The sequence below is a fragment of the Neovison vison genome, chromosome 7, assembly GCF_020171115.1.
Source record: "Neovison vison isolate M4711 chromosome 7, ASM_NN_V1, whole genome shotgun sequence".
NCBI classification, from domain to species: Eukaryota; Metazoa; Chordata; class Mammalia; order Carnivora; family Mustelidae; genus Neogale; species Neogale vison.
In genome coordinates, this window is record NC_058097.1 from 202,126,440 (window position 1) to 202,143,468 (window position 17,029).

Genomic DNA, 17,029 nt, shown 5'->3' on the forward strand with positions numbered 1-17,029 from the left:
TCAGCGAGACATCATTCGCACAAACTCTGCCGGGACAAAGCCAAGGTTGCAGGTCTGCTCTCGGGAGCCCAATAGCTGTGAGAATATACTGACTTTGAAGTGGGAGGGAGTGCCGTCCAGGACAGGGTCTGCAAGGGAGTCTTCTGAATCTGGTAGGGAGTAGGCCTTGGGGCTAAGAAGAGGGGCTTTGTTTTATGGGGAAAACAAAAAACAGAAAAGACAAAACCCTTGAAACTAAACCCATTTTCCTCTTTGCTTTGGCTGCTAGGAAGCTCAGGAACAACTTTGGGGCCTACTATGGAGAATTTCTACATGCTAATTTTCCTTGGCTTCCTGTTAGTGTCTAACCCTTGTTTTCGCCCTGTGGGAATCCAGCATAGAGGGAGAACTGGGTTCTGGTCAGCTTGCCTGGCTCCACATCTTGGTTCCATCCACAACTTTCACTAAGCACTCACACTTTGCTAAGAATTGACTTTGTTGTCCTACTCATGGGGAGAGGACATAGGCTGCTCATCCCAGGGTCTGGCACGCAATGACAATGTTCTTTTTATTCTTTCCTGTCTGTTAGAAACCTCCCAGAGTGCGTGGCACTAAGCATGGAGGGCGGTGGGTGGTACCTTCGAAGTCCACCAGGCCGTCCCCATTGAGGTCAATGTCGTGGAGGATCTCGTCCACCTCCCGCTGGCTGAGGCGCTCCCCCAGCAGGGCCTTGAGGGCTGCCCGCAGCTCAGCCAAGCTGATGCAGCCGTCCCCGTTGGTGTCAAACTGTGATGGCATTGGTCGTGGCATTGAGTCCCCAACCGAATCATTCATTCACTTGGCCTTCACTCGCAGCAGACCCACAGCCCCCCACCCCCACCCCACTGCCCTTCAGCCCCAGTGGCCGCACCTCCCGAAAAGCGTCCCGTAGCTCCCTGACCCCGATCATGTCCGCTGTCTCTGCCAGCAGCTTGGGGCCCATCAGCTCCACAAAGTCTTCAAAGTCCACCTTTCCGCCACCTGGGGGCCATGCCCATCGGAGACCCCAGCCATCAGGGACCCCTGCCCAGCCCCTCCCCTGCTCGCCTCTCCTGGCCTCTGTCCCTGTCCACTGCCCCAGTAAGTGGGCCCTTCCCTCTCGTGGTGGTGGTGGGGGGAGGGCAGGCTGGGTCATCTGTGTTTTCTGGTGGCTTTTCCTACTTTTCCTGAAGACTTTTGACCGGGTTTAAGTCCTCACTCCAATGACCTGGCTCTGGGACCTTAGCTAAGCCACTTAAGCTTCCAAAGCCTCAGTTTCCTCATCTCAAAAATGGGAATAATCGTCCTTGCCCTGCCCATCTTGCCGGGGGTGGGGAGACTCTTCAGAGGCAGAGAGAGTGCCTTGGGAAGGAGCAGGGGCCCGGGGTCTGGGGGCGACCTGGGTGGGCACGTTCCCCGGGCTGCCCAGCCGCTCAAGCCATGGCCATGGCCATGGCCTCTAGAGAACTGGGGGTGGGTGGGGCACGTCTGAGGCACATACTGATTTGCTGTGAAATCTCGATGAGCTCCATCTCGGTGGGCATGTAGCCCAGCGTCCTCATGCAGGCGCCCAGCTCCCGGTAGCCGATGTAGCCGTCCTGGTCTCGGTCAAACTCCTGGAAGGCCACTTGCAGCTCTGCCGGGCAGGGCGGGGTCAGCACCCCCCACACGTCCCCCTGAGCCCCAGCCTGGACCAGCACACCCTTCTTCCTTTGGTCTAATCACTTCCTCCTTGTAAACATCAGTTCCTCTGCCATTTCGGTGTCTTGGCTCATGTTATGTTATTTAATTCAAATATTTAAGGAGCATCTACTATGGGCCAAGCTCTGCTCTAGGTACTGGGATATGGCAGGAAGGAAGGCAGGGAGGGAGAGAGCGAGGGAGGGAAGGAGAGAGAGGGAAGGGAAAGAAAAGGAAACAATCCCTGACCTCACGGAGTTCACGTTCTGGAACCTTCTACCCTCTTCTGGTCCTTACGTCACCTACTCAAGGAAGTCTTCCCTCTACATTGAGTCCCCTTCAGCCCATTTGTTCATTTTCTTGAGATCACTTAGCACCATTTGTACTCATAGTTGACTTATCGACATCTGTCCCCGGAGGACATGGGCTGCCTCTGTCCAGTTCGCCCCTTCCCCAGTGCTCCCCGCACAGGGCTAAGCACATGGTAGGCACCCAGGAGGTATTTGCTGAATGAACAAATATAAAAAGGGCCCTTGACCCGCCTGGCAGCTGAGATTGGGAACGGGCAGCTCTGGGCTCTGTCAGCCCCTCTCCGTTCAGTCTGGCCCCCATCTCTTCGATCTCCCGCAGCCTCCTCCTTGCCCCTAGTTCCTCCTAGAGACCAGCTGAGGCCCCGCCTATGGCCACCCTTCTGGACACTTCAGTCTTTTCCAGACCCTTTACCTTCGATCTCCTCTGGCCGCAGCTCCCGGTCCTGGGGCAGGGGGAGAGGGCGGTTTGCACAGAGAGGTTAAGAATTCCCTGGACCACCCAGGCACCCGCACCCCTTCCTCTCGTTCTTTGGGGACCCCCACTCGGCACCCCCAACGGAACGGGCAGGGCCTGTGTCTGTCTGATACTGCTCAGACCTGCTCCTACCCATTTCTGCTGACTGACTTGGGTGTGTTGGGCCACCCCCTTCCCTGCCCCCTGCCCAGATCTTTCCCGGGGCCCACCTCCTGCCCCCACCAACTTGTAGGGTGTGCCGGAAGTGGATCTGGAGTCGGGCAGAACCTCTGACTTGGCCTCGGGGACCTCAGTGTCACTGTATGTCTCTTGTTCTCTCTCTGTTCCTCTCCTGAATGCCCAGCTGCCTCCCTGCCCACCCCCTTGGTGGCTGTCTCTGGGGCTCTCTGGGGCTCTCTCTGTCCTCCCCTCTCTCTTTCCTGGCATGTCTCCCTGGGTCTTCCCCCCTGTTTGATCTTGTTTCTGTGTCTCCACTTTTCCTTGCCCCACCCCCTGGATCTGGGTGCCTTTGCTCCAAAGACCCCACTCCATCCTCTTCCCATTATTCAAGGAGAGGCAGAGAGGAGGCAAAGACAGGGGCTGCCGTACATACGAGCTGGGTGGCCGCGATGCTGGGCCGCAGGAAGACGCAGGCGGGCCCCACCAGGCTGTTGAGAACCGAGTAGCCCTGGATACCCGGCCCTGGGCCCCCCTGCTCCTCAGGGCTGGGGCTGGGGCCGCAGCGGGAGCCCCCTGGGGGGGAGCTGGGCCGCTGCCAGTGGTCCTGCAGCAAAGCCAGCTGTGAGCTGGGGTAGCGGCCCCTCCGCTCTCATTGACCAGCCTCTCCCATCTCTGGAGCCCAGTACAGGACAGTGAGGGCTCTCACCCATCAACGCTCTAGGCTGGAAGGGTCCGTCCCCTTACTGTTCAGTTGGACTACCCGAGGTCCCCCCGAAAAGGAAGGGACCGGGCTAAGGTCACTTAGAAAGCCAGTGGCAGAATGGGACCTTGAGCTCAAACGCTGCGTCTCCCATCTCTGACCAGCGGAGAGCAGGGACAGCAGCAGGCACAGGCAGCTGGGTGGGCGCCTGGGGGGCCCTGCATGAGGTTGGCAGGGAAGGCCCACTGGTCCATGGGAGGGGCTAGAGTCTGGGGCCTTCCCAGGGAAAATCTTGATTGGCCCAGGGCCGTGGGATCCAACCCCTCCATCCCCCTGCCATGGTCTCTCTCTAACCCCAGCCCAGCCCTCCCTCCGGGCTCTGCCCACCCCACCTGACCCTCCCAGGCTACAGCCCAGCCTCCTGGCCTTGGCTTCTCCCCCTTAGCCGTCCTACCTTAGGCCCCCGGTGTCGAGGCCGCTTGGCACAGTTTCCCATGGGCTCCTGAACCATGCCAAACCTGGAGTCCTGGGGGCAGCCCAGGCCCAGGCCTCAGCGGGTGCTGTGGGCTCCTGCCAGCCTCCGGCTGCTCCCAGTGAGAGTCTGGGGACACTGCAGGGGATTTTCCTAGGGTTTTGTGGGGAAGATTGGGAGCGAGTGGGCAGGCGGGGAGCCCTGGGCACGGGGGCTTGGGTCCTAATCCAGGATTATCTCTGAGCATCTCTGCTGGTGAGGGGGGCCACTCAGGACCCAAGGCCCCCTGGAAGGCACAGCTTCCCTGTGCTCACTCCGGAGGGTCTTCCAGAAACCCCCTCTAGCGCTTTCGCCTCCAGACCCTACCCCTGAGCTCCCCCAGTCGGAAGAGATTTAATGCCTTCAGAAGCAGCTCCTGGACCTGGGAGGAAGAAACCAGGTGCTTGGTGTGCTGGGCAGGGCTGGGATACCTCTCGCCCCAGAATGGTGCTTAGAACTTGGCAGACTCTCCCCGCTACTCCCCGTCCTGAGAGGAGGCAATCTTGGCCGGGCCCAGGACGCTGCTGCCTCTCCCTGCCAGGACCGTGGCTCTCACCTCGGAGCCCCTGGCCAGCATCCCACCCTCCGCGCCCCTGCCCTGGCCCTTGTGCTCAGGGGAAGGGTGGAAAGGGGCCAGCCCTGGGGGCCACAGACTGGATGCAGGGCTCGGTGAGGGCCGAGGTGGGGAGAGACACCAGCCTCCTGGGCAGCTGGCAGACTCACTGAGCCCTCTGTCAAAAGGCACGTCCGGGGTCTCCTCCCTGAGTTCTGCCCTGGGTCTGTCTGATGGGGTGTGGGGTCCTGCTGTTCCCTCGGGGTGCCCTCAGTTGGAGACATGCCCCACAGCCCTGTCCCCTTTACCTGCCCATAGGCTGCCTGCACCTGGGCCTCCAGCTCCCTGAGGAGTGCCCGCCTCCTGGTGGCTGCTGGACTGGCGGGAGCCTGGCTGGGCCCTGGGGTGCCCTCCGAGGGGCTGGGGTCCCCCGCGGGGAGACAGCCATCTGCTTGGCCCTGGGGAAGGGCCATGGACACAAGCGCGTGGTACCTCCTGGTCGCACTCTGGTTGCCCCGTGCCTGTGGGAGGGTGGCTCAGTGGGCAGCTGTGGGTGGGGTCCCCCCAGGGTCCCTGCTACTCATTTCCCCGGATCCTCTCTCCACAGGCCCAGGGCCCCCATCCCACAGCTCTTCTCGCTCCCCATGCTGCTTACACGGCCCCTCCCCCAACCCACTAGCCTCCAGCCCCGCGCTGGCCACAGACTGAGCCCTGGGCCCCGCCCCCGCGTCACCCGTGCAGACCCCTGGCCACCTGGCCTCTTCGACTCCTGGTGTCTGCACCCCCACACTGCCTTCCCCGTTGTTTTCTCGCTCACTGCCCCTCTCGGCCCCCTCAGCTCTGCGTCTGGCTCTCTGTGGCTCTCCCACTTGCATCCCCTTGCCTCCCCCTGCTGACATCTGTCCAGCTGTGTCTGCGGGTCTCTCTGACCATTCTTGCCCACCTGTCATTCCCTCCATGGCATAAAAATCTCTCTCACACTGGTCTGTCCGTCTTTCTGTCTGTCCACCCCTGCTCTTTCCATTCTCCCCACCAACACCCCCTCCCAGATGACTCCCAGATTCTGGAAAGACAGCCCCCCCAACCTGCGCCTGCCCCCAGACATACCCCCTTCTTCCCACGCAGAGCCCCAGGATAGCTCTGGACTCCCCCCACCTCCTCGCCTTCCGCCAGCATCTCCCACCTACCTTCTGCTGACCTCCAACCTCCTTCAGGGAGAAATGTGGGGGTGGGCCAGGCACCCCCCCCCGGCCTCTCGTGCCCCCTTGTTGTGTCCCCAGCCCTCTTACTGCCCAGCAGCCTGGTCTTCACCTCCCACAATGAGGTCAGTTGTCCTACCCCCGCCCTGCTCCAGGCCCCTCATGATTTATTCACCTGCCCCCCGCACCAGCCTTTGTCCGAGGGAAACAGATCCCGCCAGACACCTGCCACCCGAGCTGGTGGCTCTGGCCTCCCTCAGCCACACGAGCGGCCACCCATTCATGTGTTCCTTTTGCAGACATCTGAGGCCACTTGGGACCGAGCCTCAGGGCCTGTACAGACTGGGTCTGTCCTGAGGGTCCTGCTTTCAGGCACAATGAACTCAGAAAAGGGCCACAGACAGTCTCCAGGTGCTTGGGAGCACTGGCCCAGGCGACGGGGGCTTCGTGGAGAAGAGAGGGGCAGCCTTTTAGGGTTTGACCCGTGCTCAGCCCTGGGTGAGTGCTGGGACCCTGGCGGGGATCAACTGTGAATGTGGAATGTTCCAGGCCCCTGCATCCAGCAGAGTATATTAGGGAGAGGCGCCCAGGAGGGAGGCAGAGGTCAGTAGCTCCTGGAGAGGGTATGGGTGGCAAGAGGCCGGAGAAAATTTCAGAGGGGCTGTGTCTTCATCAAGCGTCGAGGAGTACCTACATCGCCTTCCTGGGTGTTCCAGTCCCTGCCTCCTGGAACCTTCCAGCTGGGGGCAGATGCACATTCAGCAAGCCCAGGATGACGATGGGACAGGCTCTTGAGAGGAGAAGGCGACCTTGCTGTGACTGGGGGCGCTGAGGACATGGCGTGGGCGCCAAGACCGGAAGGATGGTGGGAGTGACCAGCCAGAGGGAAGGGTGGCCAGTGGGCAGAGGAGGGAACAGTCCCCACACAGCCCTGAGCAGGGCAGGGGATCTGAGGAAAGGTCAGGATTCAGAGGTGAGCAGACGCCGGCCAGGTGGTAAAGGGTGGGAAGGGCTCCTTGAGACGCTCAAGTTGACCCCTTGAAGGTTCAGCCTTCCGCAGCCTGCAACCGTCACCCTCTGCCGTCAAGGTCTTGCCTCCTCCTGGAGTCCAGAAGGGCAGTACATCCCAGGTAGCACTGCAAAATCCTTCAGACACGGGAATTTTAGCATTTTCTGCAAGGTCTTCTAGAAGGTCTATAGGCCAGGGTTTCCCTGTGTGCTCACTATGTGGCGCTCAGCGAGGTAGTTCCCCTCTCTGAGCCTCAGTTTCCTTATCTGGAAAATGGATGTTGACCGAGGCCTCCTGGTACCTTTGTGAAAATTAAGTGAAGGACCTAGAAGTTTCCTGGCACATAAGAAGGGCTCAGAAAAATCGTGGATTCCACGTGTGACGAATGATCCTATGTCCAAAGGACCATCTAAGAAGGTGGGAAGTGGGAGAAACGTGTGCCCCAAAGCATAAGCCAAAGTAGTGGGGGCGTTAAGTGGTCAGGGTAGAGTGGATAAAAGTGTTTTCAGTCAAGAAGCAAAGCCTTAGTGATCCGAAGGGGCACATGCACCCGAATGTTCATAGCAGCAATGTCCACAATAGCCAAACTATGGAAAGAACCTAGATGTCCATCAACAGATGAATGGATCAAGAAGAGGTGGTATATATACACAACGGAATACTATGCAGCCATCAAAAGAAACGAAATCTTGCCATTTGCGACAACATGGATGGAACTAGAGCATATCATGCTTAGCGAAATAAGTCAAGCGGAGAAAGACAACTATCATATGATCTCCCTGATATGAGGAAGTGGTGATGCAACATGGGGGCTTAAGTGGGTAGGAGAAGAATCAATGAAACAAGATGGGATTGGGAGGGAGACAAACCATAAGTGACTCTTAATCTCACAAAACAAACTGAGGGTTGCTGGGGGGAGGGGGGTTGGGAGAAGGGGGGTGGGGTTATGGACATTGGGGAGGGTATGTGCTTTGGTGAGTGCTGTGAAGTGTGTAAACCTGGCGATTCACCAGGTACCCCTGGGGACAAAAATATATGTTTATAAAAAATAAAAAATTAAAAAAAAAAAGAAGCAAAGCCTTTGTATCTAGGTGGAGAAAGCCTGGCTTGGAAATCCTTCCTCACTTGTGTTCAGTGAACAACATTCTACGGTATTTGCTTCGATGCCCTTGACTTGCCCAGCCCACCATAGCCAAGCTGGAGCTCCGGCTCCAGTGTGTAGGAAGTCCACATAGGTTGACAGAGAGATGGATGGATGGATGGATGGATGGACGGACGGATAGGTAGCTGACTGGATGGAAGGATGGGTAGATGATTTGATAGGCTAGTAGTTAAATAGTTGGTAGATGGATGGGTAGATGATTGCACTGATAGAAGGTTGGGTGATGGACGGATGGATGGACAGGCGGAGGATGACAGGGTGGGTAAATGGGTAGCTAGATGGGTGGGTAGACAAATAGGTAGGTGTTCTGATGGGCTGCTGGCCAAATGTTTGGTTTTTGGATGGGCGGACGATTAGATAGAGGGAGAGATAGATGGACAGACAGAGAAGGATGGAGATGGACAGATGGCTGGTGGACGGACTGCTGAGGAAGACTTTATATTCTTCATTGGAAGAGTCAATTAGAGTGGAGACCGTATCTTTCCTATTCTGATGTTTGCCATGAAGCCTAGCCCACTCATAGCCTGATAGAGACTAACCAGAGTGTGAATGAAGCCTTGTGTCTATCTCCTCCATTCTGAGCGGTGATCCTTCTTCTTTTTAAAAAATTATTATTGGGGCACCTGTGTGGCTCAGTGGGTTAAAGCCTCTGCCTTCTGCTCGGGTCATGATCTCTGGGTCCTGGGTTCGAGCCCCATGTGGGGCTCTCTGCTCAGTGGGGAGCCTGCTTCCTCCTCTCTCTCTGCCTTCCTCTCTGCCTACTTGTAATCTCTGTGTGTCAAATAAATAAATAAAATCTTTAAAAAATTCTTATTGATATTAATATTAATATTTAAGTAGGCTCCACGCCCAACGTGGGGCTTGAACTCATAATGCTGAGATCAAGACTCCGGTGCTCCACCGACTGAGCCAGCCAGGTGTCCCTGAGATGTGATTCTGATGACAAAAGACAATGGCTCCCTCCCTTCCCTGTTCCCCACAAGTCACCCCAGCCTTGGCGCACAGAACCACGTGGAGACGCCACTCCACACGCACCAGGATAACTAAAGGGAAAAGGACAGACAGTGGCAGTGTCGGTGAAGACTTGGAGAAGCGAGGGCCTTCACAGGCTGCTGGCGGGTTTATGAAACCCACTCTGGGAAAGAGTTTGGCATTTCCTCAAAATGAGCTGCCGTGTGACCCAGCCGTCCACCCCTGGGGACGTACCCAAGGGAGTTGAAAGCGTTAAGTTCATGCAAAAATTTGCACACAAGTGTTCACAGCAGCCTGATTCACACGAGCCCCAAAGTGAAACAGCCCAGATGTCCGTCGGTGCAGGAACGGGTGGACAAGATGTGCATGCCCGTGTCACGACATACTCCTCCGCGGGAGACAGGAATGATGCACTGTTTTGTTTTAAAGATTGTATTTATTTATTTGAGAGAGTCAGAACAGAACAGTCGGACAGAGAGAAGCAGCCTCCCCACCAAGCAGAGAGTTAGACTTGGGACTTGATCCCAGGACTCTGAGATCGTGACCTGAGCCAAAGGCAGACGCTCAACCAACTGAGCCACCCAGGCGCCCCAGTTACACCCTAAGACATGCATAAACCTCAAAGACATTCTGCCACGTGAAAGCAGCCAGACCCTAAATGCCACAGACTGTGTGTTTCCGGCTGTATGCAATACCCGGCGTGGGCAAATCCACAGCAACAGAATAGATGAGTGCGGATAAGAGCAGGACTGCCCATGGGTTCAGGTGTTTTGGGGGGGATGAAAAGGTGCTGGGACTGCGTAGTGATGAAGGCTGCACAACACAATGTATTAAAGCTGCCGAGTGTACCCTTTATAAGGCTGAAATCCGAGGAAAAATAGAGTGGTTTGTTTATATTTTAAAAAACTGCCAGAGACCGGTGCTGAGATACACGAAGACGCGAGGTGGGGGATGGACACAGGGAAGTTCCTGGCCCCCCGGGGCTGGAAAAACTGTGCTGCTGGATCCCAGAGGAGGAGGCCCCCGGGATGGCCAGAGAGTCCACGGGCTTTGCCTGGGGAGCCAGAGGACTGTGGGTAAACGCAGACCCCAGAACACCGTCGAACAGTGCCCGGCTGAGCAGGGGGACAGCTGGCCCTGGGCACTTGAGCACAATCGCTGGGGGGGGTGAGCCGGCAGGAGGCGGGCCCTCTAGGCAGGAAGGGGTCTCCCAGGCCTTAGATGCTTGTGCACGAAGGGAGGCAATGCATGTTCCAGGCCAGAGCAGGTGAATGAACCTCTGTGAACCTTGGTGTCCTCGTCAGTATAATGGGAACAAGACTCCCTCCCTCTCAGGACGTGGTGGAGATGAAATGAGACCATTTATGTGAAAGCTCTTTGTAAGCTGCTAAGTGCCGGGCAGATGTTCCTCCAGCTGTGAGTCAGGGATAGAACCCAGCCCTGGCACCACCTCCCCCACCCCTCCCGGCCCCAGGCAGCTGTGGATTGAAGGAGGTTGAGTGATGCTCCTGATGAGGCCTGTTTTGGGTCCCCCCCCCCCAGGCTTTAGAAGGGGAAGATACCTTCCTCGTTCCTGCTGGCTCTGACGGGAAAACCTGGCTGAGAGACGTCCGGTTCAGTCAGGCTCCAGTTCCCGCGAAGGACTGCCGCAGCCACTGAGACACCCCCCAACCCCTGCCCCGACCCAGGAAGAAGCAGCCAGAAGAGGGCTGGGGGTGTCTCAGCAGTGGGCCTGCAGGGAGGTAGGCACCGGGCTCTGCCTGGAAGAACACAACCCACTCGGGCTCAGGAGGTCCTGCCCACTCAGTCCATCTTTCCAGCCACCCGTATCCCCGTGTCCAATCGGTATTTGAAGAGCGCCTTAGCACTTAGACTCAGTCAAAACATGGTTTGGAGATGACAAGGCTTTACAGAAGAAAGACTGAGGGTTAACAACTTTTTAAAGTGAATAGTAAAAGTACTGTTTCCCAGCTGTGTGACCTCGAGAAAGTCACTTAACCTCTCTGTGCTTCAGTTCCTCCTCTGTAAAATGGGGATCAGAACAATACCAAGTCCTAGGGTGGTAATCTACATACAGTTCTCAGCACAGTCCTCGGCTCCTAAGGGTTTGCCATAATTATTATTCTGGAGAGAAGAGGTGTAAAATGGATATGCCTATCGAATTGCATTCATTCGTGCCAGAAGCACTTAATGAGCACCTACTGTGTGCCAGTGCTGGCGACCCGGACCTGGCCCTCCGTGGGCCCTGAGCCTGCGGGTTTGGGCGTGGCCCGGATGCTGGTAGTGGCTGTGCGATGCTGAAGTCAGTGCCCTTCAGGCAGGGTACAGGCGGCACGGAGGTGCGGGTGAGCCCGTCTGGCCCTGCCCCCGCCACACCCAGCCTTGCCCAGGGCCAAGCTCCGCTCGGTGACTCGGCGCATTCCTGGGTGGGGCGAGAAGGGAGGGGGGTTGGGGAACAACCATAAATATAAGGTCACTGGGCCCGTCGCCACTTCCTGCTACTTGCTTTTCCACTCCCCCGCTAGCTAGTGAGTAGGGTCTGGACCAGGCCTGGGGTGGGGGATGGGGGATGGGGAGTGGGGGGTGGGGGTAAGGGTGGGGGTGGGGGGCGGGACCCTGGCTGAGCCACCCCCTTCTCGGTGCAGCTCCGTGAGGGGTCCTGTTTCACCCCTGTCCGTCTCTCCTAGTGCCGCCCTACACCATCGTCTACTTCCCCACCCGAGGTGCGGCCCCTGCTCCTTCAGGAGGGCGAAGGGCACGGGTGGAGCCAGGCCGCCTGCTCAGGCTGCTCCCTGGGGTCCAGCCGAGGCCGAAGACAGGACCAGGAGTCCCGGGCCGTGGGGCGGGGCCGGTGGGGCGGGGGCGGAGCCTTGACGGCGGGGGCGGGGCCAGGTCCGGCTTTCCCGAGGTGGCATCCTCTTGGTGCCCGGCCTGGCTGCATTGTCCCTCTGCCTCTGTTCCCATCCCGGGGCACCATGGGTTGGGGTCTCCGCCCCTGTCTCCCTCTCCAGGACGGCACTGGGGCCGTGGTCGCCACTGTTTCCCCATGGTTTATCTCCTCAGGAGACTCAGAAGCTAGAGTTTCTGTCCCGTCCCCACACTCTGGACCCCCCTCCCCAGGGCGCTGTGAGGCTGGGGTCCCTGCACGTGTCCCACCACCCCGTTCTCCCCTCGCCCCCAGGCCGCTGCGAGGCCATGCGCATGCTGCTGGCGGACCAGGGCCAGAGCTGGAAGGAGGAGGTGGTGACCAAGGAGACCTGGCTGCAGGGCCCGCTCAAGGCCTCCTGTGTGAGTGACCCCCCGGAGGGGGCGGGGGCAGGGGCTGGGCCGTTGGGGGCAGCCAAGCGCAGCATGGCTGACAGCGCTGTGCCCCACCCCCCAGCTGTACGGGCAGCTCCCTAAGTTCCAGGACGGAGACCTCACCCTGTACCAGTCCAATGCCATCCTGCGACACCTGGGCCGCACCTTTGGTGAGTTCAGAGTTGCAGGCAGCGCAGCCTGCAGAGTATCCGATGGGTCCCCCTTGGATGTCCTGAGAACCAGAGTTCCGCCGGTCCAGAGGACAGGCCAGATGATCCCAAGGGAAGGAAGGGCAGGTCGTGAGGGCTCTGCCAGCCAGATGGTGTCAGATGCGTTGCGTGTGCCCATTTCTTGGAAGACAAATCAGAGGAGGCTGCGGCCCCCGCAGTGTGCGGCCTAGGCAACAGGCCGCTGCAGGCTTCACAGTGGACCTCCTGCCCATGTTCCCCTGTTTTGGCCTCTCTTGAATCTAGAAAATCTGTGCTCAGTGAGCCAGCCTGTGACCTCCTTACAATGGTGGTAGGAACATGGCTGCAAGAGCTGCCTCTTTTTTGGCAAGCCCTGGGTCCCAGTGGGACGTGGCAATCAGGGAATGGGACAGAGGAGTCGTGGTGGCCCCCAGGCCAAGCCTGCCTTGACTTCTGCAGGACCCAAGGTGGGAGGAGAAAGGCCTCCGGCTGTGGCCTGCCGCTTCCTCTTGCCCCTGTGACGCTGCTCAGCACTGCACACAGCCCCACCAGTGTCCTTGGCCCAGTTCCGTCCGGGCTCCCCAAGCAGCTGCCCTCAGGCCCAGGGAAGAAGGGAGGCTTCATTCACCCTTGCAGGGGTGGGGGTGGAGGGACGGATCTGGGGGAGGGGCCTTGGGGCCATTTGGTCAAGAAATTCCCGAGTCTCGGGATAAGACTTGGGATGTGACCAAGAAGGGACATGGTCCTCAGCTGGGCATGTCCCCTTGCGCATTTTTAAAAAGCTTTTATTTATTTATTTGAGAAAGTAGTTGGGGGCAGAGAGGGAGGGGGCGGGCCAAACAGACCCCACACTGATGCAGGGCCCAATCCCAGGACCCGCAGATCACAGCCCAAGCTGAAATTAAGAGTCGGTTGCCCAACGGACTGAGTCCCCGCGGCACCCCTCCTCTTGAGCTTTCGCAGTTGGGAGCAGCAGAGCTGGGCAGAGCGGCCCCTCCCAATCGGGGGACCCGGTTGCCCCAGCCTGAGACCTGTGCGCATTTGGGGGAGAGGGGAGCAGCGGAGCCCCGGCCTGGACAGAGCCTGACCCGCTGCCCGGCTGCTGCCCCAGGGCTGTACGGCAAAGACCAGCGGGAGGCGGCGCTGGTGGACATGGTGAACGATGGTGTGGAGGACGTCCGCAGGCACTGTGGCCGGCTCATCCACCACAACTACGTAAGCAGGGGCGGGCTGGTGCTCTGGGCCGGGGCCGGGGCCGGGGCCGGGAAGTCACCCTGGCCAGGCGTGCTGGGAGCTGCCACTGGATCACTGCCCTTTGCAGGAGGAGGGCAAGGCCAAGTATTTTCAAGAGCTGCCGGAGCGCCTGAAGCCTTTTGAGACCCTGCTGGTCCAGAACCAGGGGGGCCAGGCCTTCATTGTGGGCGACCAGGTGAGTGCTGGGTCCGGCCCGTGGCAGAGCCCATTTCTCAGAAGGGCACACTGAGGCCCAGAGGAGAGCCATGGCGAACCGCCAGGGTCCTGGCTCCCTGCGGCCCTGCCTCTTCTGGCGCTGCTCCAGCTCTCTTCCGGTCTTGGCCCCGCAGATCTCCTTTGCCGACTACAATCTGCTGGACCTGTTGCTGAATCACCAGGTCCTGGCCCCCGGCTGCCTGGACTCCCACCCCCTGCTCTTGGCCTATGTGGCACGCCTCAGTGCCCGGCCCAAGCTCAAGGCCTACCTGGCCTCCCCTGAGCATGTGAACCGCCCTGTCCACGGAGCCCAGAAGACATGAGCCTGCTCAGCCTCCCCTGGGAGAACAGATGCCCTTTAGAACGAATAAACTCCGAGAGAGGAGAGCTGTGCTGTGGTCCCTGAGGGGCTGGAGGGCGCAGGGGGCCCCGTACGCCTTCCCAGGCTGCCTCAGGAGGATGAGGGTCAGGCTGGGCATCTGGGCCCTGGAACAGAATTACACAGAGTAGTTCCAGGTCCAGACAGGAAGATGAGACTCTGATCCTTAAGGAGGCACCCCAGAGGTCCGCCTGCAGGAGGGAGGTGCCCTCGCTGGGACCACGCATGACGGCAGCCACCCAGGGAAGCCCGTCGGTCTGAGAGAGGGGCGGCCGTGAGTGTGGCAGTCGCTGACATCCAAGAGTGCCACAGCGTGGTTGCCCACGTGGACCCTGGGAAGTAACACATACCCTTGGAGGGTTTGCAGGAGCGTCAGTGTGGCTCATTTCTTGGGTGGCAGCCGGGGTCACCCCCAGATTGGTGTGGGGCGGCCGGCAGGGCCCAGCGGGCATGTGGCTGAAGGCAAGCCTAGACCTTCTGGTGGCCCAGCTATTTGGGGACCAAGGGAGGATGGGCGATCCCCCTCAACTCCGCCGGTGGGAGTCTCCCGCCACCTGTCCAGTCCTAGCCCATCTCTCTGTCCTGAAAAGCTGTGGCTGCCTCCTACTTGGCTCCCTTAGCTGACCTGCACCTCCCGTCGCTCATGGAGCAAGGTGGAGTCGGACAGTTCCAGAATGCCTGGTGTTCCCAGCGCAAACCTGCCGGTGGCTTCTTGCTACCCTGTGGACAAAGTCCACGGCCTGACCAACCTGCCAGGCCTTCCCTCACAGGAACTCTCCACTCTCCAGAACATTCCTCACCCTGCCCCACCTCTGCTTACTTCACTGCCCCTCCCTCCACTCCACTCTGTGGGGTCCTGGCCCGCCCAGTCATCTCTCCTCAGAAGCCCCGACTCCTGGGAGGTCAGAGATCAGATCCCATGCTGGAGGCTTAGTTCTCCCATCTAACCCCGTCAGACGCAGAGGAGTGAGGCAGTAAGGCGGCTGGTCCAAGGCCACACAGCTCACATGGGAGAGGCAGGCTTCACGCCCAGCCTGAGGGACTCCCAGGCTTCTCAGGGGTGGTCCTTGGAGAAGGAGGTGGGGAGGGGGGCCTGAGACCAGCAGAGGCTTCTGGTGGAGTGGGCGGGGACACTGGCCTCCCCTGTGGTGAGGACTAGGGGTGGACTCCAGCGTGCTGGGGAGCCATGGCAGGCTACGGAGCGAGAAGATGACGTGAAATAGGACAAGTAGGAAGAGCGGCCTCAGTGCTCAGGAGGCCGCGGGCATCATGGAATTCCATACCCTCACCCTACAGATGGGGAAACTGAGGCCCAGAGAGAAGTTCACTGAGCAAGGTGGATGTGACCTTTCCAAGCTGGAGGCCAGGCCCCCCCTTAGAGGACTTGTGCTCGACGGACCTCAAGCAGAGGCCTCGTGTGGAAGGGAGGGTCTTTTGTGCGTTGGATTTGGGGGGCTGGTTGGCAGTTTGGGTTTCTAGAAGATAGCTGGCCTCTTTGGGCGGAATGTGCCAGGAAGGGCCCATTGGTCCCTGAGAGGACAGAGGGTCACCCAAGGAGGTGGAGAGAAAAAGATCCTGCAGCCAGAAGGAGGGACTCGAGGGAGTGGCAGGGCCCCTGTTTAGGCAGCTAGGGACAGGCTGGGAGCCTCTCCAGCTAGAGAGGTAACAAGGGACCCCCCCCCAAGGGCGAGCTTTCTCCCAGCAAAGTCCCAAGTGCTTTCCCCATATTGACTCATTTAGTCTTCACAGGGGAACCCACCTAGTAGATGATATTAATATCCCCAGTGTACAGATGAGGACACTGAGGCCCAGAGAGGTAAAGTAGCCTGCTCAAGGATAGGCAGCTGGTTAAGAGGCCACGGAAGGATTTGAACTCAGGCTCTCTGGCCCCACAGCCTATGCTTACACCGCACTGCTGTAGGAGGGCTTGAGCCACGATTTTTTAATATCCTGGCTCAGGGTGCCTCAGTTTTCCAAAGGCGCTTGATAACGCTGGTGACCCCTCTAATTATATGGGGGGACAGGAACCCTAAGAGAAAGGTTGGGCTTCCAGCCTGTCAGGGGCAGAAGTGGGGCTAGTTCCCATCTGAAGGCTGGAACATTTGGGGACCGCTGACTGGCCTTGCTTCCCAGCTGGTCACAGATTAAAAGCTCCCCCCTGCCCTGGGAGCTCCCTGTCCTCAAGGAGCTGCTGTTGAGTCGGGTGGGGAGGCACCCAGGGGGCCGATGTCAGTTCACCCAAGGCAGTTCTGGGAAGGTGGGAATGAGGGGTACAGGGAGGGACCCCAGACCTCAGGGGTGCATCCCAAGGCCACTTCAAGGTCTTGAGTTCAAGTCTCAGCTTATGGCTTTCGCCCCTCAACCACACCGCCTTTGGTTCCATCCCTCCCTGCATCCCGCCTCTAGCACTTTCCCCCAGCTCTGTTAGGGTTCCAGATGACTCTGACTTGGGCTCTTTTCCACCACCCCGCCCCTCCTCCTCCATGTCTCCTGTACCCCATGGGCACCTTTACCCCAGGCGCATCCAGAGGCAAGCAGTCGATCCTCTGCCGACATCCCACTGGTCACAACACATCCCACTGTTTCACCAAGCACCTCCTACAGCCAGACTACTTGGCAAGTCTTAGAGCCTCATTTTACAGATGAGAAAGCAAACAGGTCAGACAGAGCTAAGCGGCGCGCCTACATTCTTTCCCAAACTGCCCCCAGAAAATGCTCTCGGTGGGCTCTGGACGCATCCGGTAGCCAATGAAGTGGTTTTTAAAAATATTCATGTTAGTTAAATGTTAAATATCCTGATCGAAATCACATCAAAGCCACGGGGATTTCAGAAGCAAGAGCATGGGTCCTGCCCAAACCTGGGCCGGCTTTGCTGCAGGCTCCCACAAACGTGCCGGCTTGGAAACGGGGTGTGTGTGCCAGATGGACATCTCCTCTCAGAGAACCTGCAGAAACATTTATCCCCCCTCCCCAGGAAGCGCCGAA

At 58.8% G+C, this 17,029-nt stretch overlaps 2 protein-coding genes across 2 annotated transcripts; one reads left to right on the plus strand and one right to left on the minus strand.

The window, feature by feature from the left end:
• Positions 1-3,833, minus strand: CABP2 (calcium binding protein 2). Its single transcript, XM_044261203.1, has 7 exons — positions 3,777-3,833; positions 3,056-3,226; positions 2,401-2,431; positions 1,499-1,633; positions 890-999; positions 618-765; positions 1-26 (listed from the first exon to the last, which is right to left on the minus strand). Exons 1-7 carry the CDS (start codon positions 3,831-3,833, stop codon positions 1-3), a joined length of 678 nt encoding a protein of 225 aa, XP_044117138.1.
• Positions 3,834-11,179: 7,346 nt separating this feature from the next.
• On the plus strand, positions 11,180-14,052 carry GSTP1 (glutathione S-transferase pi 1). Its single transcript, XM_044261204.1, has 7 exons — positions 11,180-11,256; positions 11,416-11,451; positions 11,910-12,016; positions 12,111-12,198; positions 13,328-13,431; positions 13,538-13,645; positions 13,800-14,052. Coding segments are annotated over exons 1-7 (633 nt in total). The 5' UTR covers positions 11,180-11,255; the 3' UTR covers positions 13,989-14,052.
• The last annotated feature ends 2,977 nt before the right edge of the window (positions 14,053-17,029 follow it).

Excerpts from the sequence above, each read along its gene's own strand:
- GSTP1 (XM_044261204.1), top strand. Across the intron at positions 12,017-12,110 it reads GCCCGCTCAAGGCCTCCTGT|CTGTACGGGCAGCTCCCTAA; the intron begins GTGAGTGACCCC and ends CCCACCCCCCAG. Across the intron at positions 12,199-13,327 it reads ACACCTGGGCCGCACCTTTG|GGCTGTACGGCAAAGACCAG; the intron begins GTGAGTTCAGAG and ends CTGCTGCCCCAG.
- CABP2 (XM_044261203.1), bottom strand. The coding sequence starts at position 3,833 with ATGGTTCAGGAGCCCATGGGAAACTGTGCCAAGCGGCCTCGACACCGG. Across the intron at positions 3,227-3,776 it reads CTCGACACCGGGGGCCTAAG|GACCACTGGCAGCGGCCCAG; the intron begins GTAGGACGGCTA and ends GCTTTGCTGCAG. Across the intron at positions 1,634-2,400 it reads GCGGCCAGAGGAGATCGAAG|AGCTGCAAGTGGCCTTCCAG; the intron begins GTAAAGGGTCTG and ends CCTGCCCGGCAG.